At 43.0% G+C, this 26,383-nt stretch overlaps 3 protein-coding genes across 6 annotated transcripts in view; 1 reads left to right on the top strand and 2 right to left on the bottom strand.

The window, feature by feature from the left end:
* Nucleotides 1-15,101, bottom strand: part of ttc7a (tetratricopeptide repeat domain 7A) — a gene marked incomplete at its 5' end in the record, with an annotated part of 50,209 nt that extends 35,108 nt beyond the window's left edge. For 2 of the 4 annotated variants that reach the window (XM_080534278.1, XM_080534279.1), the window contains 5 exons: nt 1,221-1,345; nt 1,759-1,889; nt 12,208-12,376; nt 13,102-13,265; nt 14,954-15,101. In XM_080534278.1, the coding sequence (XP_080390404.1) occupies nt 1,221-1,345; nt 1,759-1,889; nt 12,208-12,376; nt 13,102-13,265; nt 14,954-15,086 (722 nt within the window). The remainder of the gene's footprint in view (nt 1-1,220; nt 1,346-1,758; nt 1,890-12,207; nt 12,377-13,101; nt 13,266-14,953) is intronic. The other 2 variants (XM_080534277.1, XM_080534276.1) reach the window with 1 other exon arrangement.
* A 2,463-nt stretch (nt 15,102-17,564) lies between these two features.
* Nucleotides 17,565-21,541, top strand: mcfd2 (multiple coagulation factor deficiency 2, ER cargo receptor complex subunit). The gene is made up of 4 exons (XM_080550590.1): nt 17,565-17,658; nt 18,116-18,305; nt 19,962-20,121; nt 20,410-21,541. The coding sequence occupies exons 2-4, from the start codon at nt 18,118-18,120 to the stop codon at nt 20,539-20,541; spliced, it is 480 nt and encodes a 159-aa protein (XP_080406716.1). The 5' UTR covers nt 17,565-17,658; nt 18,116-18,117; the 3' UTR covers nt 20,542-21,541.
* A 1,311-nt stretch (nt 21,542-22,852) lies between these two features.
* Nucleotides 22,853-26,024, bottom strand: prop1 (PROP paired-like homeobox 1; the record flags this gene model as incomplete). The annotated part of the gene is made up of 3 exons (XM_080536854.1): nt 22,853-23,245; nt 23,409-23,632; nt 25,943-26,024. The coding sequence occupies 3 exons, from the start codon at nt 26,022-26,024 to the stop codon at nt 22,853-22,855; spliced, it is 699 nt and encodes a 232-aa protein (XP_080392980.1).
* Between the last annotated feature and the right edge of the window lie 359 nt (nt 26,025-26,383).

The following is a 26,383-nucleotide window of genomic DNA, read 5'->3' as shown; positions in this document are numbered from 1 at the left end:
AGAGATAGTCAATTGTCTTCAGTAGGCTTGTTTATGAGCCTGACCGCCTGGGGGAAGTAGCTGTTGGTTAGTCTGGGGGAAGTAGCTGTTGGTTAGTCTGAGGGAAGTAGCTGTTGGTTAGTCTGGGGGAAGTAGCTGTTGGTTAGCCTGGGGGAAGTAGCTGTTGGTTAGCCTGGGGGAAGTAGCTGTTAGTTAGCCTGGGGGAAGTAGCTGTTGGTTAGCCTGGGGGAAGTAGCTGTTAGTTAGCCTGGGGGAAGTAGCTGTTGGTTAGCCTGGGGGAAGTAGCTGTTGGTTAGCCTGGGGGAAGTAGCTGTTGGTTAGCCTGGGGGAAGTAGCTGTTGGTTAGTCTGGGGGAAGTAGCTGTTGGTTAGTCTGGGGGAAGTAGCTGTTGGTTAGCCTGGGGGAAGTAGCTGTTGGTTAGTCTGGGGGAAGTAGCTGTTGGTTAGCCTGGAGGAAGTAGCTGTTGGTTAGCCTGGGGGAAGTAGCTGTTGGTTAGCCTGGGGGAAGTAGTGGTTGGTTAGTCTGGGGGAAGTAGCTGTTGGTTAGCCTGGGGGAAGTAGCTGTTGGTTAGCCTGGGGGAAGTAGCTGTTAGTTAGCCTGGAGGAAGTAGCTGTTGGTTAGCCTGGGGGAAGTAGCTGTTGGTTAGCCTGGGGGAAGTAGCTGTTGGTTAGCCTGGGGGAAGTAGCTGTTGGTTAGCCTGGGGGAAGTAGTGGTTGGTTAGTCTGGGGGAAGTAGCTGTTGGTTAGCCTCTGAGTTTTGGCCCTGAGGCTCCGGAAGAGGCTTCGTCTTTTGGACGGCATCGGTTGGACCAGACCGTGGTTAGGGTGGCTGGGATCTGTGATGATCCTTCGGGCTAGGGTTGGTGCTGACACACCAGCGGCCAGACCTCTGAGTCAGACGGATGGTGTGTCTCTCCTCTGTTCCTCTCCTCCTCCTTCCTCATTGTTCCATGTGAGACTGAGTCAGGCTCAACATGACTACCCTTCAAATGCTCTTCCCTTCCCTGGAAGAAATCACTGACCTGACATGATATAATGACATGATATATGACTGGCGAAAGCAGTATAAAGCTTGCTGTGACCAGTCCAATCAAGGGAAGGAGGGAGGAAGGAGGGAGGAGGGAGGGAGGGAGGGTCCGGGAGGATGTATTTTAAAGGTATTCAAACAGGGCCGTGGTCCGCACCAGAGCTCCATCTCAGCTCCGTCCCACCCAGACTCACCCTCTCTGCAGCAGACACAGATAGGCGCTCTGCAGCGCCGCCTGCTGGAAGAAGCTCAGGTCCATGTCTAACGGTGGGGCGGACACGCTCCCTTTAGGTGCCTTGGAACTCGGGGTGCAAACGATCTGCAAACACACCACCCAGAACCAATCAACCCAGAACCAACGTCACAGAAGCACTGTGTTGGACCGCGTTGACATTCCATGTGATACTGTATCTGCATTTTCTGTGTGCTGGTAGGCAAACTGGTAGTAGTCGCTCTATGAGTAGAGGGCTGCAGGGGAGTTTTCCTGGCTGCACAGTGTACAGGTTTACAGGTTTACAGGTTTACAGGTGTACAGGTTTACAGGTTTACAGGTTTTTTACCTTTGCCTGCTTGCGGCTCTGTCATCATGTGAAGCGCATTGAATCACATCTTGTGAGAAATGTGCTATACAAATAAAACTTGATTTGATTTGATTTGATTTGCATTTGGTTTTCAAGGAATAAATACACACACACACAAAACGCACAGACACACACACACACTCACACCCACCTTATCCAGCTCCTGCAGGTAAAGGAGAGCGGTGTCGCAGGCCCTCAGGTAACAGAACAGACACTCCTCCTCTCTCTCAGACAGACGGACACGGGAGGCAGCGGACAGCGACTGGTGGTCCAGAGACAAGCCTGCGTGTGTGTGAGTGTGTGTGCGTACGTGCGTGCATGTGTGTGTGTGTGTGTGTGTGTGTGTGTGTGTGAAGAAAGAGAAAGAGAAAAATTATTTCAGAAACTGACATTCCCTAACCCTAACCTTGTACATACAAAGACTTTGGAGAGAACTTGTTTGGACACGTGTAGAAAACACAAGAGACTTTTTTTGTTGTTGAAGAGAACGGCTCATCCAGAGTGAGTCACTCCTGAGGTGGTGGATGGGCTTTCAGGTGTCTGAACAGGAGGGGGAGTAACCTTGGTTACTGGTTTAAACACAGTGGCCTACATAAGTAATGGGACAGAAAAGCATTTCTTCTTCTTGGCCTTTACACTCTAAAAGTTTGGATTTAAAATCAAACAATTACTGAGAGACAGATGATCAGATTATCAGATTATGTCACATTGCACTATTCTTATAACACTTTTTCATCTCTATTATTATTATTATTATTATTATTATTATTATTATGTTTCCACTCTGTTTGTGTCTTTGTGTCACAGGCTGGACTCGAGTAATTTAGTATTTGTGTGATGTGATTTAATCTGCTGTGACTCATATCTCTTATGTATCAGTGGTGTGCAGCTCGCTACCTTTGGCCTATTTTTATTGTGTTTATTTGAGTTACAGTGATGCATCTCTTTATGGAGTGTTTTGTTGTGATTGCGTTACGCCTGAAACCCACATCCGACCTTACCTCACACCTTACCTCACCTTACCTTGTGCTTTAGCTTAGAAGATTAGCTGAGCTCCTAGGTGCTAGAATCTCAACTAGCCCGCCTGACATCACTTAGTTTATTGCTAAGCACCACCAGACAAATCCCAAATCACCAAATCCCAAATCACCAGCAAATCCCTTGGATGTGAAAACTTACTTGGCAATACATCTGTTTCTGATTCTGATCAGCTTGTATTTTTATGGTATTTGTGTACATATTGGTTTCACCATTCAGAAATGACACTATTTCAGGGTACCCAAAAGTGATGGGACAGTTGGCATGACAGATGTTTCTAGTTCGTCAGGTGGTGTTCCATCACATCATTTATGCCGTCATAGCTTTCAAACTGTAGTATTGATTCTAGTCTTTGCATTTGCCTTTGGAGTCTGCTGTTGGAGTCTGTTAACATGAGGACCGAAGAGATGTCAATGAAGTCAGGGAAGCGATTATGAGGCTGAAATTTCAGCTAAAAATCATCAACCTTAAACCTACCAAAATCAACAGTTTGGAAATACCATTTAAAGGTTAAAGAGATTACTGGTGAGCTCAGCAATCGCAGATAGGCTGGTAGGCCAAGGAAGACTTCTACAGTGGATGACCCAAGAAGAATGCTCACCACGATTAAGAAAAACAAAAGAACAACTGTCTCACAGATCAGGAACAGTCTCCAGGAGGGAGGTGTTGATGTGTCAGAGACGACCCTCTGCAGAAGACTTCACCAGCACAGCTACAGAGGCTACACTGCAGGGTGCAAAACACTAGTTATCTACACAAACAGGATGGCCAGGTTACGGTTTGCTAAGAAGTACATCAAAAAGCCTGGAGAGTTGTGGGAAAAGGAAGAGACAAAGGGATATCCAGCCCTCTCCGTTGGCTGAAAGTCCAGGGTCGTTGGCTGAAAGTCCAGGGCCGTGACACTGTCCCAGTGTGTCCCTGATTATGAGTGATGGCAAGCAATGTGTGGAGAGAAAACAGGACCTGCCCGATATCCACAACATAACACCATATCTGTGAAATTAAGTCTTGGCTTGGGCTTGTCTGGCTTCCACTGGAACTGGCTCACTTGTCTTGATTGATGAGTAACTGCTGACAGCAGCAGCAGGATGAATTCTGAAGTGTACAGAAACATCTTGTCAGCCCAAGTACATTTGGCTAATCAAGTGATGTCGTTTGAACCATATATACAGTGGGGGAAATAAGTATTTGACAATGACCCAAAACATACGGTCAATGCAACAAAGGAGTGGCTGAAGAACATGCACATTAAGGTCATGGAGTGGCCGAGTCAGTCTTCGGACCTTAATCCTATAGAACATCTGTGGAGGGAGCTGAAGCTTTGAGCTGCCAAGTGAAAGCCTCCAAATCTTAAGGATTTGTAGAGGATCTGCAAAGAGGACTGGACCAAACTCCCTCCTGAGACGTGAACAAACCTGGTAACCAACTACAAGAAACGTCTGACCAGCTCCAGCATTTCAGCTGAAGTCTGATTACGGATGAGCGGTGGAATTTTCACTATTTAGCCCAAGTACAAGCCTCCAAACTCATTAGACAGCGCTTTATACAGCAGGACAATGACCCAACACATACTGCCATCAAAACTAGAGAGTTTTTCAGGGCCAAAAAGTGGAAAGTTGTTGACTGGGCCAAGTCAATCTCCAGATTTAAATCCTATTGAACATGGATAAGCTGAAGAGGAGACTTAGGGCAACATCTCCTCAAAACAAATCACACGCAAAGGATTGTCAACCAAATATAAAAAATGAGTGTTTACTTTTATAAATATGTACCATCACTTTTGAATACCCTGAAACAGGGGGAATTTGCATAAAAAACATTGTAATTGCTGAATGGTGAAAACAATATGTACAGAAACCTTCAAACCAACTTCAAATAAAAAGGGATGACCTCTACTTTGACCTCGTAGTAATTATGTTTAGGTTTAAAGAAGAATAAATGCTTCACTGTCCCAGCGTAAATAGAGAAAGCGGAGACCTCCTAGTCTGCAGGAAGGGAGGACAGGGCCAGACGCCAGCTCTAATCAAATCAGGGGCAGTTGCCAATAGCCAAGACATCATCAACCAACTATTCATATCTAATAACATTTCCAAAACAAAACACACAGGACCCCTGGGAAGGACTATGCCAGATCAAACTTATGGTAGACACTATTATGTTTGAAATTGTCAGCGTGTTTGAGTGTTTCACAGAAGATATTGGATGCTGAGTGACATACATCAACAGGGCTGTTTTCATTATGTATCTCCTTAGGTCCATCAGCAAACGCTGATGATGAGGTCAATGTGTCAATGGCCAGGAAGTGTGTGTGTGTGTGTGTGTGTGTGTGTGTGTGTGTGTGACATGAACTCAGACATGAGCAAGTGTACTTGTCCTCTGTTATAGAGCCGTGGTCTGTTGTACACATGTTCAGCAGACATATAGTACTTCTGTTAAGAATTCATTCATCTTAACCCCTCTGATTGTGCATCGGTTCTCCTATAAGTCACAATAAGTCAGTCCACAAACAGTCACCAAAACATGGTCTTGTTTCGTCTAAACGTACCCCTACCCCGTGGTAAATTCATTGCCTATCACCCAAAACAACAGATGGTCTGCACCGTGGACAAAGACGATGAAGCTGTGTGTTCTGCTCTGAAATAGTTATTATATAGTCGTTATTCCTTACGACTGCATCCGAGAAAGGTTTGACTCTATTCTGTTTAATAAAAGCCTCAATATTTGACTGGTCAACGTCTCTTAATGGACTGCACTTATATATCGCCTTTATCCAAAGCGTTTTACAACGGCCTCTCATTCACCCATTAACACAAACATTCACACACCAATGGCGGCAAGCTACCATGCAAGGTGCCGGCCCGCTCACTGGGAGCTATTTGGGGTTCAGTGTCTTGCCCAAGGACACTTCGACATGTGGCCAGCTGGGGTTCGAACCACCGATCTTCCAACCTTGCGATCATTAGACTCTGACTCTACCTCCTGCGCCACAGCCGCCTCTCTTCTCCTTTTACTGGACCCCAACACTTCCAAGACAAGTGATCCTTGGTTTATTTTGAAGGGAAATAGATGTTTGCGCTGATGCCGTCCCTAAATCATGCCTGGTTGGTGTGTGTGATGGGAAACTCTAGTCTAGACCTTCCACGCCACCTAGACTGATGACAGATCAGCCGCATTTCCTAGAAAAAATAAAAAAAATACCAAGCTGTATGGGAACCTAGCAGAGGAAGAGAATCTGAAATAGTTCCAGTACAACTATATATAGAGGATTCCCTGCAGACTGCTTTATCACATTCATTTAACTAGATGAACTGAACTCTGAACTGACTCTAATTTAAGGAGTAGATTCACATCGGCGTGTTCATGCATGCATACACACATTGCTTGCATGCATGCACACACACGCACACGCACACACACACACACACACACACACACACACACACACACACACACACACACACACACACACACACACAGATCATCTCATTGTAAAGCAACGTTTTGGCAAGTGAAGCAATGTGAAGCAATGTGAGGCTGAAGCCATGTTTCCCTCTCATGTGAATGACACTGGATAGAGAGATAGACTGAGAATGACAGTGGGCACTGCACTGCCTAGCCTAACAACTTAGCCTATAAGAGTACTCAGAAACCAACCTGGGATACTGAGTCTAAACTACACCAACAGAGGTGTTTCATGCACATTTCATTCCAATTATTGCATTTAGACAGCTTACACCGGGCAACACCCATAGAAGGTCATTCTGTGCTGAGTCATTTTCAGTATAACTCCTACCAGAGGGATTAGGAACAAGATCATTCAGGAAAAGTATTCACCAGTGGTGTCGTCTACGTGATACGCAGGAGTACGCCGTATACCCACTAGGAAAGGCCAAGGATTTCCATATACCCACTTAAAAATGTGTGAGGATACGTAACGGCGTTTTGTGACAGAACTTTCACTTACATTCATAAAATTCACTCCGTCTGTGTTACGAAGCACTTGAATTTTGGACCATTGGGACTGACTATAGCATCATACCATCAACGGGGGGGAAATGTGACATGAAATATGTCAGAATGCAGCACTGTCATGCAGAGATCAGCCTTATAACATGTAATGTTAGATATATAACGTTAGACAGGGAGCGCAGACTTATTTTTATGCCGTTCCGAAATGAACAATATGAGGCTGGGAGGGGAAAATCACAGTAGGCTATATCCCCTAGAAACAACTAGACTACACCACTGCTATGCACTGTGCAGTTCAACTCTGCTGTGACGTTTTCCAGAGAAACATGCTAGCCTGCTGGCTCTGCCTTTGTTAATTTAGGCCCTCGTTCATCATAATACAAATGAGGATGTGGAGACAGGAAACACAGCATTTAAGGGAACTATAATACATTTTTTTACGATTGCTAACTCACCATGTTCAATACTGAAACCACAGTTTCACAACTCTTCATACAGTCAGCAGAGCAGAAACCCATGTGAACAAAACTGTGACTCTTTCTCTGTGATTTGTGCATTGCTTTCATACAGAATGCATTCAATGACTACGTTCTCCAAATGCCATAACACTTCTCTCATTCAAACTCCCCCACTTGCAAAATACTATGTATTTGCAACACATTTTTTCATTGCTAAGATACTGTGTTCAAAACTCTGAAGAACACATTCAAAACTGAATTATTTGGTGCAATTTTGCAGTAATCATATTCCTATCATATATGACAGAAAGCTCGCAATAAACAGTTTTTTTGCACAGTGTTTGAGTGGGCAGATGCTGTTATTTTGCACTCTATTGATACTCTTCAGTTCCAAAACCTCAGCAAAGTCTGATAACGGATGAGCGGTGGTATTTTCACTATTTGCAGTAATCATATTGAAATGTCTAGAAAATATTACAGTAGCAGAATATATACAATGAAATGAAATAGACTAGATGCATTGCCTGGGAAGACATTAGATGTGACCAGATGCAGACCAGAGGGTGGACCAAAATCCTCAGGAGTGAGACATTTTTGGTGTGATTGCTATTGTATTGTAGCCCTGGAATTTCTGTTTTTATTTTTTATTTCAACTTTGCGGCATTTCTGATTAATTCTTGTTGCCTAATACTTTACAGTTTTACAGTCAACTATTCTGTCTATGATTACTATAAATCAAACCATTTTTATAATGAAATATTCATTCTTATGAAAATCATTCAAACTATGTAATGCTCCCTGTTGTTAGTATTTTGTAAGTCAGAATGTTATGAATGACAGTGTATGCTTCTGAGTGAACATTGTTGACAGTGTGTGGTTGAACAAGCTTCTTTTGAGACATGAATTAAGTCATTGGCCAACATGAGTGTTACGAATGCAGACTGTATGAAGAGTTGTGAAACTGTGGTTTCAGTATTGAACATGGTGAGTTAGCAATCGTAAAAAACTGTAATACAATAATAATAATAATAATAATAATAATACATTTATTTTATAAGGCGCCTTTCATGGCACTCAAGGTCGCCGTACAACAACACGTTTAAAAACAGTTACAAAATTCAAAATACAAAATACATAGAAATATACAGTATAAAACATAGCTAGCAGCAGAGCAGCACGGGAACAGTAAATCAACAGGGATACGCCTGCGTAAACAGGTGGGTTTTGAGGTGGGTTTTGAATGAGGAGATTGAATCAATGTTCCTGATGTCGGGGGGGGAGGTAGTTCCAGAGGCGAGGGGCGGAGCGGCTGAAGGCTCTAAACCCCATGGTGGACAGACGGGCTGGGGGGACGGTCAGGTTGATGGAGGAGGCAGACCTGAGGGACCGGGTGGGAATGTTGATGAGGAGGAGGTCGGACAGGTATGGAGGGGCAAGGTTATGGATGGCCTTGAAAGTATGGAGAAGGATTTTGTAATCGATGCGGTGTTTGATGGGGAGCCAGTGGAGTTGGTGTAGAATGGGGGTGATGTGACTGATGACAGGGGTTCTGGTGACAATACGGGCAGCAGCGTTCTGGACCAGTTGGATCTTGTGGAGCAGTTTGTGGGGGAGACCAAAGAGAAGGGAGTTACAGTAATCTAGGCGGGAAGTGACGAAGGAGTGGACCAGGATTGCGGCGCTGTTGGGAGTGAGTGAAGGGCGGAGGCGGTTGATATTATGAAGATGGAAGTAAGCAGACCGGATGGTGTTGTTGACGTGGGAGTGGAATGAAAGGGTGCTGTCGAGGACGACACCCAGACTCTTAACCTGGGGGGAGGGGGAAACCAAGGAGTTGTCTATGTTGAGGGTGAAACTGGGGTGCTTGGTGAGTGTGGATTTGGAGCCAATTAGAATTACCTCTGTTTTATTACTGTTTAGTTTGAGGAAATTTTAAGTGAACCAGGATTTAAGTTCATGTAGACAGACACAGAGGGAGGAGGGAGGGAGGGTGGAAGTGGGTTTGGAGGAAACGTAGAGCTGGGTGTCGTCCGCATAACAGTGGAAATGGATGTTGTATTTACGGAAAATCAGACCAAGTGGGAGGAGGTAGATGATGAAGAGGATAGGGCCAAGGACAGAGCCCTGGGGAACACCAGAGGAGAGGGGGGACGGATGGGATGTGAATGATTTTAACTGTATAAACTGAGTGCGGCCAGAGAGATAAGAATGGAACCAGTGTAGAGGGGTGTCAGATATACCAATGGAGGCTAAACGGTTAAGAAGGGTGGAGTGCGATATAGTATCGAAAGCGGCGCTCAGATCGAGTAGGATGAGGATGGATATGAGTCCGGAGTCAGCTGCCATCAGGAGGTCATTTGTGATTTTGAGGAGGGCTGTTTCTGTGCTGTGAAGGGGGCGGAAGCCAGACTGGAACTGTTCATAGAGGTTATTGTTAGAGAGATGAGTATGAATCTGTAAAGCCACCACTTTTTCCAGGATTTTTGAAAGAAATGGCAGGTTGGAGATGGGACGGAGGTTATTGAAGATGTTGGGGTCTGAACCAGGTTTCTTCAGAATTGGTGTTATGGCTGCGGATTTGAGAGATGATGGGACAGAACCAGAGGTGAGGGAGGAATGGATGATTGCAGTTATCAGGGGCAGGAGAGAGGGGAGGGAGGCTATGACCAGGGAGGAGGGCAGGGGGTCAAGTTGGCAGGTGGATGGCTTGGATTTCCGGATGAGTTTAGATAAATCGGCAGCAGGGGGAGATGGAAGCAGGAGAGAGGTACAGAGAGGGGGGGATGGGGAGATAGGGGAGATGGACAACTGGACATAAAAGGGGTCAGTTATACTGGGGTCAATAATACTGTAGATGACCAGGTGAAATATACCTGTTAGAAATCACAGTTTGTAGCTTGGCTTTATAGTTCCTCGTCTTATTTTATAACAGTCTAAAGAACCATGCTAATATAGAACGTCACTGAGGTGAAATAACGGGTGTCTGTTTAACTCACTAACTGTCAAAGAATTCCAGAACACTCACCAACCAAGTGTTCTATGATGTGGTATTTACTAAGCAACAATGTGTTGAAAAAAAAAGATATATTTTTAAATCAACACTTCCGCTATCTGTTTCAAAACAGAAACCCCACGTTGACTATAATTATATTATGTTAATAAGTTAAAAGAACATCAGGTCAAGGGCAATATTTTTTTCTCTCTCTCTCTCTCTCTCTCTCTCTCTCTCTCTCTCTCTCTCTCTCTCTCTCTCTCTCTCTCTCTCTCTCTCTCTCTCTCTCTCTCTCTCTCTCTCTCTCTCTCTCTCTCTCTCTCTCTCTCTCTCTCTCTCTCTCTCTCTCTCTCTCTCTCTCTCTCTCTCTCTCTCTCTCTCTCTCTCTCTCTCTCTCTCTCTCTCTCTCTCTCTCTCTCTCTCTCTCTCTCTCTCTCTCTCGCCACAGCAACAATGTGACAGATACATTCCCATCTTGCTTATGTAGAAATGCTCATGGTCTGAATGATTTGTCTACTACTCTTTCTCTTTGCTGGTGAGTTTTCGATCGTAAGGCGATAGGCAAGATAAGTCAAGATAAATAAAGTGACAATAGTACAAGACATAAGTGAGACAATTGGACAAGTGACAAATTGAGGGACACAAAAAAACAGGATACAATCGGCAGTACAAATAGTAAAATAAAATAGTACAAGTAGAAATGAGTCATGAGTATTGCACTCGTTGGCAGTGGGTGTAAGAGGTAGTATTGAGTAAAGTGACTGTGTGCTTAAGGTTAGGTAGTCCGTATACAGGGGGTGTGCTTCAGGATAATAGTCATTAGTCTACCGTAGGCTTGTTTATGAGCCTGATGGCCTGGGGGAAGTAGCTGTTGGTTAGCCTCTGAGTTTTGGGTGTCATCCTGGACAGCACATTATCCTTCGAATCTCACATCAACAATGTCACTCGGTCTGCATATTTCCACCTACGCAACATAAATTGTCTCCGTCCATCACTTACACCCTCCAGCACCGCCATTCTTGTCCATGCCCTGGTCACTTCCCGTTTAGACTATTGTAAAGCCATCCTCTTTGGTCTCCCACACAATGTCTCCATAAACTCCAACTGGTCCAGAACTCAGCTGCACGCATCATTACTAGAACTCCCTCCATTCACCATATCACTCCAGTTCTCCAACAACTTCATTGGCTCCCCATTAAATTCCGTATTCACTTTAAGATTCTCCTTCTCACCTTTAAGGCTCTCCATAACCTAGCACCCTCATACCTCTCTGAACTCCTTCTTACTCACACTCCCTCCCGTAGTCTCAGATCCTCCTCTGCCAACCAACTTGTCATCCCTTCTGCCTGCCTGACTACTATGGGATCTAGAGACTTCAGCCGTTCTGCTCCCCGCCTCTGGAACTCTCTGCCACCTAACATTCGCAATATTGACACGCTCACCACTTTCAAATCCTGTCTTAAAAAACACCTTTTCACAATGGCTTACTTGGTTTGATCTCCTGTATTTTGTTTGTTGTTATGATTTTGCTGTTTTAAAAAAAATCTAATTTGCTTTGTTGATTTTAATGTGTTGATATGTGGTTTTAAACTGTCTTGTAAGGTGTCTTTGAGAGCCTTGAAAGGCGCCCATAAATAAAATGTATTATTATTATTATTATTATCCCGGTCTCGCCAGATCCGGATATGGCCAAGGCACACAGGGAGCGGCATATTGAGCGGCCGCTCCAGAGGGCGGTATAGGACTATTTCCGGACAAGGATCCGTCGCGCAACAGCGCCCCCGGGGTGCCGGAATAACGGTGCTGGGCTCGAGGAGCCAGTCAGCTAGTCTGCCTGGCGATCTCCTCTGGGGCTGCCGGCCACGGGGTCGTGCGGCGGATCCTACGCAATAGGCAGGGGATAATTGGATGCTAGGTTGGGTTCAATTGGATACCAAATTGGGTGAAAAAGGGATAAAATCTGAAAAAACTAATTTTAAAAAATAAATAAAAAATATAGATCTTGTAACTCAATATTTACAACATTCTCATTTCAAACCATTGACTTTTTAGAAACCAATCTGATTTGTTCTGCCCTAAACCAATCTGAGGATTTCTGTCCATAGACTTTATGTCAACCTGTCTGTTTTGGAGGGATTGGTACCTTTGATGACGTAAGCCTCTGCTAGCAGACGCAGGTGGTAGACGGGCTGCTCGTCCTGTGTCAGGTCATCTATGCCCACCCTGGCACACATGCCCTGGGCGTCACGGTAACGGCCCTGGACGTAGTGGACCTTGGCCATGAGGAGGAGAGCCTCGTTCAGATACCTGGGCTGTGGTGAAGCATAATACATAATACATCATACATACGTAGTAAGTATATCATACATAATACATCATACATACGTAGTAAGTATATCATACATAATACATCATACATACGTAGTAAGTATATCATACATAATACATCATACAAACGTAGTAAAAAAATAAAAGTCCCGTAAAACAATTGTTATTTCCCGCCGTGAGAAATAGAGGTGCGGCGTGAGAGCGTGAGAACTGGTTGAAATGCGTGAGTCTCACGGCGATTGCGTGAGACTTGGCAGCTCTGTTTGTTGGTGACATTTTTGCTACTTTTCAAAGTGTCATAGAAAGGGGTCTGAATACTTATGTACATGAGATATTTCAGTATTTCAATTTCAATAAATTTACTGAAATTGCTAAAAAACTTTTTTTTCACTTTGTCTTCATGGGTATTGCGTGGGGATTGCTGGAAAATATGTTTAGAAGCTTAAGTGTCTTACAGTACAGTGAGTGGATCTATTTTCCGTATACATACATGGTCCTAGAAACCAAACACACAACCACAGCATTGCCAGCAGCCTCCGTTCTACCAACTGAGCCACACAGAGAAGAATGATTACAAAGAAAACTGTGGCTAAATGGGAATAGGTGAGGAGGTCAGACAGAAGAGAGAGAGAGAGAGAGAGAGAGAGAGAGAGAGAGAGAGAGAGAGAGAGAGAGAGAGAGAGAGAGAGAGAGAGAGAGAGAGACTGACCCCCAGCCGACCCTTGCTCAGGAGGGAGTTGAGAAGGCCCTTGGCCCGGAGGAGTTTGGGCTGAGTGTTGTCCAGCAGAGGTGTGGAGCTGCGTAACAGAGTCATGTTGTCTAGCAGACTCTCCTCCAGCAGGGCCTCCGCTGATAACAACGTCACATAGTCATCTGGAAGAAGGCATGTGGGGTTACGATGGGTGGGAAATGGAAGAGCAGTAGGTGGGCTTTGGGTTGGTGGTGGTGGTGGTGGGGAGTTTATACTCCAGGTCATCTACTTCTGGAGCCAAAGCAAATACAACCAAGTCTATCATTAGCATTAATTCCCATAAGCCCAGCAAGGAGAGAAAACATATGAGAACAGCCTCAAGACTCAAGTCAGTGGATGGCAGTGACATTTACTTGTGTACACATTCTTGATTAGACCCTTCCTGTATGGTCCAGCTCTCATTCCATTCATGATGCTTTTGGCATGCGTAGATAGTGTTTGATGTGATTTTTATGTTCTGGAATCTCTCACATACCCGCTTCTTCTTTTTTATATGACACTCAGTTCAGGACTGTCGGTGCAGGAGATTAAATATTTGTGTGCCTTCAAAACACATACAAATGAACCAGAGAGAGACTGCTTTTACCCTGGTCTTGCACTTGCAACTCCTCTGGACACAGGCTTGCTACAAAATAAGGAATGACTAAACTGGCAAACTTTGTCCCGTGACTGAGGCTCAACAACAGATAATCTAGGAATTATAGGAACTCAACATACATTGACATAACATAGGCCTACATCTCGTGACGTTAGAATTATAAGGTTCTATCTTAAGGTTTTTTACATAATCTGGTGTATGGTGTTATTTTTTAAATGTTGACATTTTTGAGTTAGTAATTAATAAAATACAAAGGCTCCATCTCATAAAACATCATGGAATGTAAAAACATTGACGCTCAATATCTCTGAACTACCCTAAACGGAGATAGAACCTTATCATTCTAAGCTCATGATCTGTGCAACTGCAGTTGTTAAGAATGAACAACTTAATTTCTTAATTTCTCTGGGTCATGAGTCAGTCCCCAAACAGTCTCCAATACATGGTCTTGTTTCGTCTAAATGTAGCCTACCCCTACCCAGTGGCAAATGCATTGCCTATCACCTAAAACAACAGATTGTCTGCACCAAGGACAAGGTCGACACAACTGCCTTCTGCTCTTTAAAAGTTAGGTATGCCTTCTGGTTGCAAGGCTCGACTCCCTTTTCTGGAGCCCAACACAGTCATAGAGAAAAGTAAACACTCACAGGCTGGTCATATGACACACAAGATAAAGTGTGATTAAAGACACAATAACAGTGACACATATCGAGGTCGAGATCCATGTCACCTTGCCCGTGTTTACTTAACCAAGGTGAGGGTAGGAGAGTGGAAGCTACTTCAAAGGCTAGGTATGCAGGCACTGCTGATGTTTGTGTGAAGTGTTTGAACACATGTTCCATGCCAAAGAATATAAATAAGGACCAGGTAGCCTTATGTTCTTTTATCAATGCTTCTTTATTTCGCGCATTCTCCCTTAAGAATAGTAAGGTGTGTATAGTATATAGGCAACTGTATATAGCCTATACTAGTAAACGCTTTTATAAAGAACTAAGAAAAAGTCCAACTTTTAAAAGGTAAAATCTTACTTTGCTGTACTTAGTTTTCTACACACTTCATAATTTGCCATTATACGGTTCTGCTGCAGTGAGGCATGACATGGACAGTACAAAGTTCAACTAATGTGGAACAAATGCCATCCCACACTGGATTGGAACAAAAAGCATTCAAGAAACTGGACGCTTTTGGCTAAAATCTGATAGTCCAACTCACCGTCTTCGTGAAACCGCACGGCCACCAGTTGTTCTATGAGAGAGGGGATCTTGTCCCACTGGCACTCCGCTCTGTAGCGCTCCACCTCCGCCTCCAGTCGGTACTGAGAGAAGGACACTCTGGATGAAGCCATGCCCGTCCGGTCTCGGTGCGTGCACTCCCCTGACACGATGGGAGTGAGAACTGCGGACTAGACGATGAAAAGAGTAATGTAATAGAGCATGTGCGGTTGCCGCCCTACCTACCGTATCTACTCCCGAAGTTAAAAGAAAGATCCGGTTTTTTTCCAGTACGAGATCAAACCTCAAACATCAACAATGTTGTAATAACAATGATATGACTAAGACTACATTATTTATGTTAGGCTCATGTCCATACTGCTTTATTACATTTTTGAATAAACTATAAAAATAGATTATGATTATCTGTCAATGATAGTTGTAGCATATACGGCTAGAACACGTGGCTGCAATTAATGTCTGGATTTCAAATGTATAGTTTATATATTGATGGATTAATTTAAAGCAGCAATCAGTGATTTAATATGACGTACGGTCTCAGTACCTGTATTCGAGTATTGTTGTATACCTTTATAACCAAATAAATAAGGACATACCATATATTGTTATTATATATTGTTCATGTTGTATTTGTAAACAAATGATGTATCTATCATACCTGTCAACATTGGGATTTGAAAATAAGGGATATTTCCCCGAAAATAAGGGATATCCCCCGCACGCCCCACCGTCCACCGTCCACAAACCATACCCCTTGAGACTAGGGTACACAGTCAATCAACCACCTGCTTCAGTGCAACAAGAATTGGGTTAACTAGTTCCCATGATTAAGTAAGTGACTACAGGTGATCAGAATCAGATACCTGGTTGAAAGTAAAATACTTTGAACATCCCTGCATATACCGGTATATACATGAAAACACAAAAGGGCATATCAATTCAGCACATTTATTTATACATTACTTGACACCATGATGTCAATGGGAAAAGAGCGGCGCAATGCTACCAGCGATAATTTCAAAACGGAGATAACCGAGGCTGCGTTCGTAAATACGCTCTGGAAATCTGATCACCACTCATGGAATGCCTCTTGTCCAATCAAATTACGTGGTCCCTTTATGACGTTGCACCTAGTGTGCGTTCCGGCGCTCTCAGAGCAAGATTACGAACGCAGCCCAAGAAACGAGAGGAAACAAGTCAACTCCGACATGGATATAACGATTGTGCGCATGCTAACAATTAAGTGTTATATTATATTATATTATAGGTAAAAAATACGGGAGATTGACGGGAAAATATTTAAACGGGAGCACAGCGGGAAAGAAAGGTAAAATACGGGAGAATCCCGGGAAAAACGGGAGGGTTGAGTTGACAGGTATGCATATATTGTTATTATATATTGTTCATGTTGTATTTGTAAACAAATGATGTATCTATCTTGATATCGTGTTTTGAAAATGTCATGCTGTTCCCTGGTATGTATTCCTTGAGCATAATAGATGGGTGCTATTTGCATGTTAAAATGCATTTTCCTCATTGTTTTTATATTATACACATTGAAAGGCTATCACACTGTAACAGCAACACACGCATCACAGCTTTGTACCATTTTGTACTCACACATATTGTTGATACTGCAGTAACAATTTCCTTTGGCTTTTTCAAACCTTTGGCGTTGTCCTAGATAACCGTGTCCTAAATCCCTTAACTAGATCAATTGGATTAACGCTGACACCAGAGTGCAAGAAACGAATGTAGGATCAGATAAAACAGCAAAGCTCAAACTCAAGTCTGGAAATATATCATTCATGTTTACAGCAAAATATGGCCAATGCTATTATCATAAGTCAAGTATTTTAAAAGACCAATAGGCCAATTGAATAGAAGAGTGTTCTAAATGTGGCTCGGCTGAGGTTCACCTGCTCGGCCCGTCGGGGTCACGCGCTGAGATCTGGCTCAGGTAACAACAGGTATAACCTCTCTGTCTGATGTAGGTTTACGGAACAGTTTATGTAGAAATGGATACAATGTTTGACAACAAAAACAAGAATGATAAGGTGTGTGCCTCTTATCTAATGAACGGCATGATTTCGCCCGACACCATTCTTCTGATTTAATCGACAGTTTTTCAGCAGTAGTGTAGGTCTACTATCACTATAGCGTTATACCTTTGTAGGATGGTAAGGCAGAATGGGGAGCAATGACTTTCCAACTATGGCATGGATGGTTGGCTATCAACAAGTCAACTACCGGGCTACAACTATAACCTAAGGTTTCTACAGGCTAAAATAATTAGAAAATAAACCTCAAGTCTTCGGAAAAGAGCTTTAGCGGCTTCATTTTCTCTACGGAAACTCATGTCTGTTCTTCTCAAATTCAACAAATTACAGTCGCACAGATAACATGTTCTGTCACGGCTTGGCTCTTCATCTGACCCGCCAGCGGTGATCTCCTCTGGGCTCTGACCTGCGACGCGCGAGCTCCCCACACCACACACATTGGCTGCACGCTGATTGGTGATTCAAAGACATGACGTCAAAACACCAACATCAAATCAGATTTTAGCTGTCGTGTCCGTGAGTTGAAAGGTGATTACGGCAAGCAGACACGTCCAAAAAAGCGGTGACAAACAACGGTACGCTGCTGATTCAGAATCGAGCGGTTTAACTGGTCTTTGTTGAGCAGGTAAGAATGCGTTTAACTCATTCGTGTCGCTGAAGATCTATTTAATTAGGGTGGTCGTTTAATCGCCAACTTAATTGTCGTGAAAACTCAACTACATTAGAACAATTCTTCTATCATTATTAACATGCCATCTGTCTCATGTTTAGTACACTCACCACTAACTGGTGCTCTCTGCTGATAGTGACATGAATTGTTTTGACATTCACATGGTGTCATTTAGATGTGTTCATCAATCAAGATTGCTTTCCAACTTTCAGACATCGTTTATGTAGTCTTATTCAAACAACACCAGTCATACTATTTTGTGTGTGTGTGTGTGTGTGTGTGTGTGTGTGTGTGTGTGTGTGTGTGTGTGTGTGTGTGTGTGTCTGTGTCTGTGTCTGTGTCTGTGTCTGTGTCTGTGTCTGTGTCTGTGTGTGTGTGTGTGTGTGTGTGTGTGTGTGTGTGTGTGGTTCAGGTATGGTACACTACAGCATGGTGTACAGAGCAGGGTCCAGGGTCAGTGTGGTCCGGGGCTGGCTGCTGCTGCTGTCCTGCTGCCTTCTGTCCGTCCACTCCCAGGACCAGCCAGATGATGGACCTCCAGAGACCACGGAGGGTCACAGAACCAACCACCACCTGGACCGGAACATGGTCCAGGACAGGGAGTGAGTCTGCCCACATGAATGTGCTCCCTGGGACTGGGCAGAGTATTGAGAGATGGGGGGGGGGGGGTTGTCAGGTATATACACACCTAATATATGTCATGATGAACACATCAATGTGGTACCAGGAGCCAGTTACATAAACATAGATTAAGACTGGTCTAAGCCTTAGACTAGTCTACTATTCCCATAAACAGATTAAGACTGGTCTAAGCCTTAGACTAGTCTACTATTCTCATAAACCTAGATTAAGACTGGTCTAAGCCTTAGACTAGTCTACTATTCTCATAACAGATTAAGACTGGTCTAAGCCTTAGACTAGTCTACTATTCTCATAAACCTAGATTAAGACAGGTCTAAGCCTTAGACTAGTCTTATATTCTCAGGTTAGACCAGTCTAATTAAGACTGCCTGTTGCATAAAAAATAAGACTTATTTTGAGGTTAGAAAGTTAGCCACCTTCCCCCCTGGCTAAATGGAGCAACTGAGCAACTGAACTCTGACCACTTGCCTGCAAAACTATTATTACTGCCAAAAGAGCAAATACAAGCCACAATTTGTTTGTTTAACCCTGACTCGGTTTACAGTGTGTCCATACTGAATTCTTTGACAAAGCTGTTGCCAAGCTTTGGCTGACATTTTAGTATGCATGGTTACTACTACTACTACTACTACTACTACTACTACTACTACTACTACTACTACTACTACTACTACTACTACTACTACTACTACTACTACTACTACTACTACTACTACTACTACTACTACTACTACTACTACTACTACTACTACTACTACTACTACTACTACTACTACTACTACTACTACTACTACTACTACTACTACTACTACTACTACTACTACTACTACTACTACTACTACTACTACTACTACTACTACTACTACTACTACTACTACTACTACTACTACTACTACTACTACTACTACTACTACTACTACTACTACTACTACTACTACTACTACTACTACTACTACTACTACTACTACTACTACTACTACTACTACTACTACTACTACTACTACTACTACTACTACTACTACTACTACTACTACTACTACTACTACTACTACTACTACTACTACTACTACTACTACTACTACTACTACTACTACTACTACTACTACTACTACTACTACTACTACTACTACTACTACTACTACTACTACTACTACTACTACTACTACTACTACTACTACTACTACTACTACTACTACTACTACTACTACTACTACTACTACTACTACTACTACTACTACTACTACTACTACTACTACTACTACTACTACTACTACTACTACTACTACTACTACTACTACTACTACTACTACTACTACTACTACTACTACTACTACTACTACTACTACTACTACTACTACTACTACTACTACTACTACTACTACTACTACTACTACTACTACTACTACTACTAATAATAGCTTGGTTTTATATAGCGCCTTTCACAAACCCAAGGACGCTTTACAGAATTTAGACAATAAGACAAAAAAAAACAGGAAAAAACAGGAAAAACAGGAAAAAAAAGAAGAAAAAACAACAACAAAAACGTATACCCTCTCTCTCTCTCTCTCTCTCTCTCTCTCTCTCTCTCTCTCTCTCCTGTTTCCTGTCTGTCCTAGTCACATAATGGAGCATCTGGAGGGTGTGATCGACCAGCCAGAGGCAGACATGACCCCCCAGGAGCTGCAGCTGCATTACTTTAAGATGCACGACTACGATGGCAACAACCTGCTGGATGGACTGGAGCTGGCCACAGCCATCTCACACGTCCACAAAGAGGTGTGTGTGTGTGTGTGTGTGTGTGAGAGAATATTGTTGATAATGATGTCAACAACGAGTAGTTGGAAAAGGAGAGAGCGCACACCGCAGAAAAGTAGCAGCGAGTAGTGCCACACGCGAGTATGCCATCAACGTTGCTAAAGGAAAATCCATGCTTAGTCTCACAAAATATATCCAAATAAGCCTGGATTGTCCTTTAGCGACGTTGATGGAATACCCCCCTGCATTAAGCAGACCCCCCCCCCCACACACACACACATAATATTTGTTCCTTAACCTTCTCTTTAGGAAAGAGGAGAGAACAGTCAGCCAATGAAAGAGGAGGACCTCATAAGCCTTATTGACGACGTTCTGCGGGACGACGATAAAAACAACGACGGCTACATAGACTACGCAGAGTTCGCTAAGTCGCTGGAGTAGAGGAGAAACGCTGCCTACCTGCTGAGGGCAGGTCTCAGTGCACTTAACAACACCCCTTTCTCAAAATAACGCCAGTGTTTAATTTGCCTGAGCCGGTGTTTGTGACTTAATGTTTGACAGCATTGTTACCGATACTGTGATTAGATTGTTATTGCAGAAACTGCCAAATCTGTCTACTGTTCTTACAGCTCTTGGTGAAATGAATATTGCGCAAGCATTTACTAATAACTGTTGTCCATTGCTCTATGAAAGCCAATATGATGGACGAAAAGATTCATAATGTGAGTCTATCATGCTTGACCGTTGATCATAACAACATATGAAGGTAATGAATATGAGGTTCAAAAGTGCGGAAGTGGCCTTTACTATTAGGGGATGCAGTAGTGTGACGAGAGTGGGGGAGAGGAGAGGAGCGAGTGGGGGAGAGGAGAGGAGAGAGTGGGGGAGAGGCGAGAGAGGTCTGCCAGATTGTCTGTACACAACAAGTGACACAACTATACTCACTCATACTTGAGATGTATGTCACGACAGGATCTGAATGTAAAACAGGAGCCATGTTGTGCATTGTAATTGTACAAAGTCATTTCAATCACTTTTTTTTTCTCCACAGATGTAGAAATGGAATATGCAGGGAGCTGTTATACATGTTTGCTACCTATTAAAGTAATGATGTAATGTGTATGCTTTACTTTTTTTCATTGAGGTACATTGCTGTCAAACAACAGACTGATATCTGTCAAAAAGCTACAGACTGATATCTCAACATAATGGTTCTGTCGTGATGAGGCCTCCTGGTAAATTCAATCCATTTCTACAACTTTTTTTAAATGTATAAGCCTACTTAAATGTTATTTGTTACAAAAGATGTATATTTTCATTGTTCTGTGTAGGTTGTTCAGTGAATCCAGGTTATTTGTATCATACACATGTGTCAACAACAGATCAACAGATACAACTGTAGTGTCTCTGTGATGATATAATAAACACATATATGACAAGTCTTCTCTGTTTTGTTTCTTTGTGTCTCAAAGTGGCATTGGATTTGCTGGAATGCTGATGTATTTCTATGATCTCTTCTTTTTTAATAGCACTTTGTTTAGCCTTTAACCAATTTAATTTAATTTGATACAGATAAGCAAAGTAAACTGAACTGTGCACAACTCTTCCCTACATGGATTTAAAAGCATAAGATTGGTCTAAGCATAGACTCTTACACCAGTTCTTGTTGATGTCATATCTAGTCACATCTTCAACCGTCCTTGAACAAATCACTCCCCAAAGAAACCTTTCTTTTTTTATATAGATTTTTTATTATTTTCTTTACACATAAGTACATACAATGCAAGCATATCACATTATTTGAAGACAAATTATAGTCTAAATACCTAAGAAAATAAAAGAAAAAAAAGAGAAAACGAAAGAAGGAAAGAAGAAAAAAGAGAAAAGATTGCTCAGAGGGGTCTAAAAATGAAAATGAGTTGGTGAGAGCAAAAATGTAAAAAATAAAATAATAATTGATAATTACAGGAAAACAGAGTGTAGAAAGAAAAATTTACTCTGGAAGTTCAGACATGTTGTCTATATGTGACAAAAATGGTTGCCATCTGGCAAGAAAGTTCCGAGAGGAATCCTTAAGTGTAAATTTAATTTTTTCCAGTTTTATAAATGTCATCATGTCCTCTATCCATGAGTTGATTGTTGGGGGGCTAGTGGACTTCCAATATAAAAGGATTCTTCTCCGAGCTATGAGATAAGAGAATGATATTTCATCTTTCTGAATATTATTTAGGTTGAGGATGGTTTTGGGGACTCCGAAAATGGATATCTGAGGGCAGGGTTGTAAATCTACACCCCAAATAGTTGACAGTCCTGAAAAATGTTTCCCAAAAAGGTTGCAATTTGGGACAAAAGTAAAACATGTGACTAAGGTTGGCGGGGGTGTGGAAACCTTTCTACCATCCTTTATTTACTGTTGAAATGCAAAAGAAAGTGTGTTTTTCCCTTTGGCATATACATTTCAGATAATACATGTTTAGAATCGAGCATTTCCTGCAAACATGACATTCTCAGTTACCCCTGGAAAGTCTTTACTGACCGTCTTTGAACTTTCAACATGGCACGAGGTAACATTCAATGCCAGGTAATAGAGGGTAAAAAGGAGGTAATTGTCCTTGTGCTATTCTCACTCACTCTGCATGTTTCATGTTCCTATCAGTCCACAGATACAAAAAGCAGTAGGGAATAATCTAACAGTTCAATGAGTACCTGTTGGAAATAGGCCCACACCCAGTAAGAGGTTAGTAGAAGCTCTCTAGCTCCAGTTAGAAACAGGGTCTAGAGCAGGCATAGGGGCCAAGGAGAACGCAGGTGTGGCCAGGTTGGTGGTCGGGGCTCCAAAGTTGACTAGCTGATTGTAACACTCTTCATACTGGCAGGGGGGTGGTAGTTGTGGTGGCACTGACGGGCAGGGACACTGGGTGGCTGCACCTGAATGGTGAGAGTAACCAGCAGAGGGCAGCATAGAGGAAAACCGAGAGATATGAGCCATGGAGTGGGGGTAGTACTGACGAGCCATCCCTGCGGCCTGTGCACACACACTGCCCATCAGCACTGGCCGGCATCCAGGCAACATAGCCCCGGGCAGCCCCTTCTGAGAAGCGCGCTCCTGCTTGCGTTGTTTGGCACGGCGGTTTTGGAACCATACCTGTTGAATGGGGCACAGACACACGGGGCACAGACACGCTCTCTGGGATCAGTTCAAGTAGACCACGGCGCTTAATCAATTGTTAGATTTTTAAAAGAAATAGAACAAGCCTGTCAAACAGTGATGTGATGTGTAGCTCTGTGACTCAGCGCAGTGGTCGTACCTGTATGCGCGCCTCGTTGAGTTTGGTGAGCCGCGCTAGTTCGTCGCGGCCGGAGATGTCGGGGTAGCGGTTGTGTCCGAAGGCCACCTCGAGCTGCTCCTGCTGCCTGTGACTGAAGGTGGTGCGATGTCGCCTGCGCGCAGGGGACGGGCATGCGTATCCGCGCCTTCTGAAGCTTGAGGCCATGGTTTCAAACGACACTTTTCTGACCGGGTCTCCAACATCTGTGTTTGGGATGAGGTTTACAGAGTACAGTGCCCTCCAAAATAAGCATTGGAAAGAGGAAGAACACTCTTAGTTCTATACTCCCAACAGTTTTGAAATCGAACAATTACTTAGCGCCCTTGCGGTCAAACCTATTTGCCCTTCCGGGGTCAACACCTGACGACGACAACAACAACAAATGTGCTACCTGATATACCTGCCTCAGGTATTGTGACAGCGCCACCCCATGCCCACACAGTGAATTACAACACGTATCACAGGACCATAATCTGGCTCCTACAATAGTAATAATAAATAGTAATTGCAATTTACAATACAACAATTGGGAAAACCCCTGGTATGTACTGTATAACATGATAGCCATCTATGAGCAATGCACTGTATATAAGATGATGACCAAGGGTCTTTCTGCTGCTGACCAAGGGGCTGAGTCCTGTTGATGGGGCCCATTTTTCTTTTAGAGTCTGTAGGCTACTGTATTTGTTCATTAAGATTTCATAAATATGATGTTTTTTAAATATTTTTTTTGTCTTGTTTTATAAAATGTTAATTATTTTCATTTGTTGTTTATTATGAACAACATGTAAAATTGCAGGAAACTAGCACAAATAATTGGGTGGGAGAGAGGGGCCGCTGCCGCCAAAACGTGCACAGTTTTGGGTCGCTCCACCGCCAAAAAATCTCTCTCCAAACTTTTGGTGAAACTTGGCAGCCCTGATTACTATGAGGTGAAAGTAGAGATCTTTTTTTTGGGGGGGGGGGGGATACATAAACCCTATTTCAGTGCTACAAAAGTATTTGGAAAAAAGTCAAGTCTTCATGTTTAGTATATGGTAGACAATCCTTTGAAAGCAATAACTGCCTGAAGTCTGTGACCCATTGACCTGACCAGACACTGGGTCTAGTGTTGCTCTGCCTGGCCTGTGCTGCAGCTATCTTCAGTTGTGGTTTCTTTTGTCTTTTCTGTCCTAAAATCGTATCATCAGGAAATGAAATGCATGTTCAATCAGATTAAAATCTGAAGATTGACGTTCCACGTTTTGGCCCTGAAAAACAGTCAAACTCATGTCTTACTGTACGATGAAGCACCATCCAATGAGTTTGGAGGCATTTGCTTTGTACTCGAGCAGACAAAATGTTTCTGTTCACTTCAGAATACATTCTGCTGCTGCTGACAGAAGCATCAATAATTAATACAAGTTAGCCAGTTCTAGTGGCAGCTATACATGCCCCAACCATAGCAACCCCTCCACCATGTTTCACTGATTTTTCTGCAAACTGTCCTCTTGCAATCACTCTGGTACATGATCATATTAGTCTTATCTGGAACTCCCTCCCAATAGTGATCCGCAACGCCCCCACCTTATTGATGTCACCCTCATTGGTGACACCAATAACAGTCACTCCGAAAGAAAATGCAACGCCTAGAACCAATACTAGACATTGATAGCTCTCTCATGCCTGCACAAATGATGTGACGGAACAAACTTGACAAACCAGAAACACCTGCCAATGCCAATGTTTCCAATACTTTTGTAGGCCTGAATTAACTATGTATACAAATGGGTTGTCATTTCTAAATGGTTAAACCAATCAGAAAAATGGAGGGCATTGTAATTGTGATTGGACGCAGCAACAGCACTTGAGACAGATGTAATCTTAAGTATAGTCCTTTTCAACGTATTGATCTCAGTTCACATTTCATGCGTCTAAGACGTCATGGTCTAAAGTTGCAAGAAGTAATTTCACTGATGACTTTACACCGATGTTCCCACCAACGTTGGGCAACCTAATAGCCACGGGGCTTTGCTGACCAAATTCAATCTCTTGAGAAAAAGATACCAGAGACTAGAGGATTTGACCAAGATTAGGCCCACAATAGCCCACAAAGTGACTAATTTGTCAAATTGGTTGGCTGAGTTGACAATGTTGGCCATTCACAGTACATGGAATGGTGGACTGACAATGGAGCTGGCTGAAAGGTTGGTCTGGTAGACCACCCAACTTTACTATCAATCATGTGATCATTTTCAATTAGAATCTAACAATTTCAATCTGTCTTTCGAAATATTGATCTCTTGGACAGTTTTAGATATTGTTCAAAAAGTGTAGCTTACCCCTTTGGAAAGATTCAATGTTGGATGAAAACAGGGCTCATGAACAAGTGGTCTACTCTAAAGATGACTTGGGCTAACCTGATCGGCCTAAATATCAATAATCGATGATCATTTATTCAAGTAATCTACCATACAGGCCTACGATATGCCATAACACCATCATACAACATAGGCTAATACAGTGTTGCTCACCTGTGCTGCAGCTGACGGAGGTTATGTCAGAGTAGGACCGCTGGCTCTTGACCCCGTCCTGCGTTAACCTTCCCTGGGACATCTCAACTAGGCTACTGGGGCTGTGATGCGAGTCATGCCACAACCAGGAGAACTACATGTATACATTGAGCTACCTGTTGGTTTTCTCACCAGCAAACTGTGACATCACATGTCCTACCCCACCCACCCCTACCTGTCAGCAGGGTTCAGATTACACATTGACTCTTGGGGGAGGAGCCACAATGATATATGTTTTTATATTAGGGGTAATTCAAACCATGCTTGTGATTTATTAATATTAATTTAGTAATTGCCATGACTCAGGGCTCTACAGTGCGACCATTTCACTCGCATTTGCGACTAAAAATACATCTGTGCGACTAGAGAAATAAATTCACGAGCACACGTGCGAGTACAGAT

The sequence above is a fragment of the Nansenia antarctica genome (assembly GCF_963989245.1).
Source record: "Nansenia antarctica genome assembly, chromosome: 1".
Taxonomy (NCBI): domain Eukaryota; kingdom Metazoa; phylum Chordata; class Actinopteri; order Argentiniformes; family Microstomatidae; genus Nansenia; species Nansenia antarctica.
This window is presented reverse-complemented; position numbering and strand designations above follow the sequence as displayed.

Excerpts from the sequence above, each read along its gene's own strand:
- mcfd2 (XM_080550590.1), top strand. The coding sequence starts at position 18,118 with ATGGTACACTACAGCATGGTGTACAGAGCAGGGTCCAGGGTCAGTGTG. Across the intron at positions 18,306-19,961 it reads AACATGGTCCAGGACAGGGA|TCACATAATGGAGCATCTGG; the intron begins GTGAGTCTGCCC and ends TGTCTGTCCTAG. Across the intron at positions 20,122-20,409 it reads TCTCACACGTCCACAAAGAG|GAAAGAGGAGAGAACAGTCA; the intron begins GTGTGTGTGTGT and ends CCTTCTCTTTAG.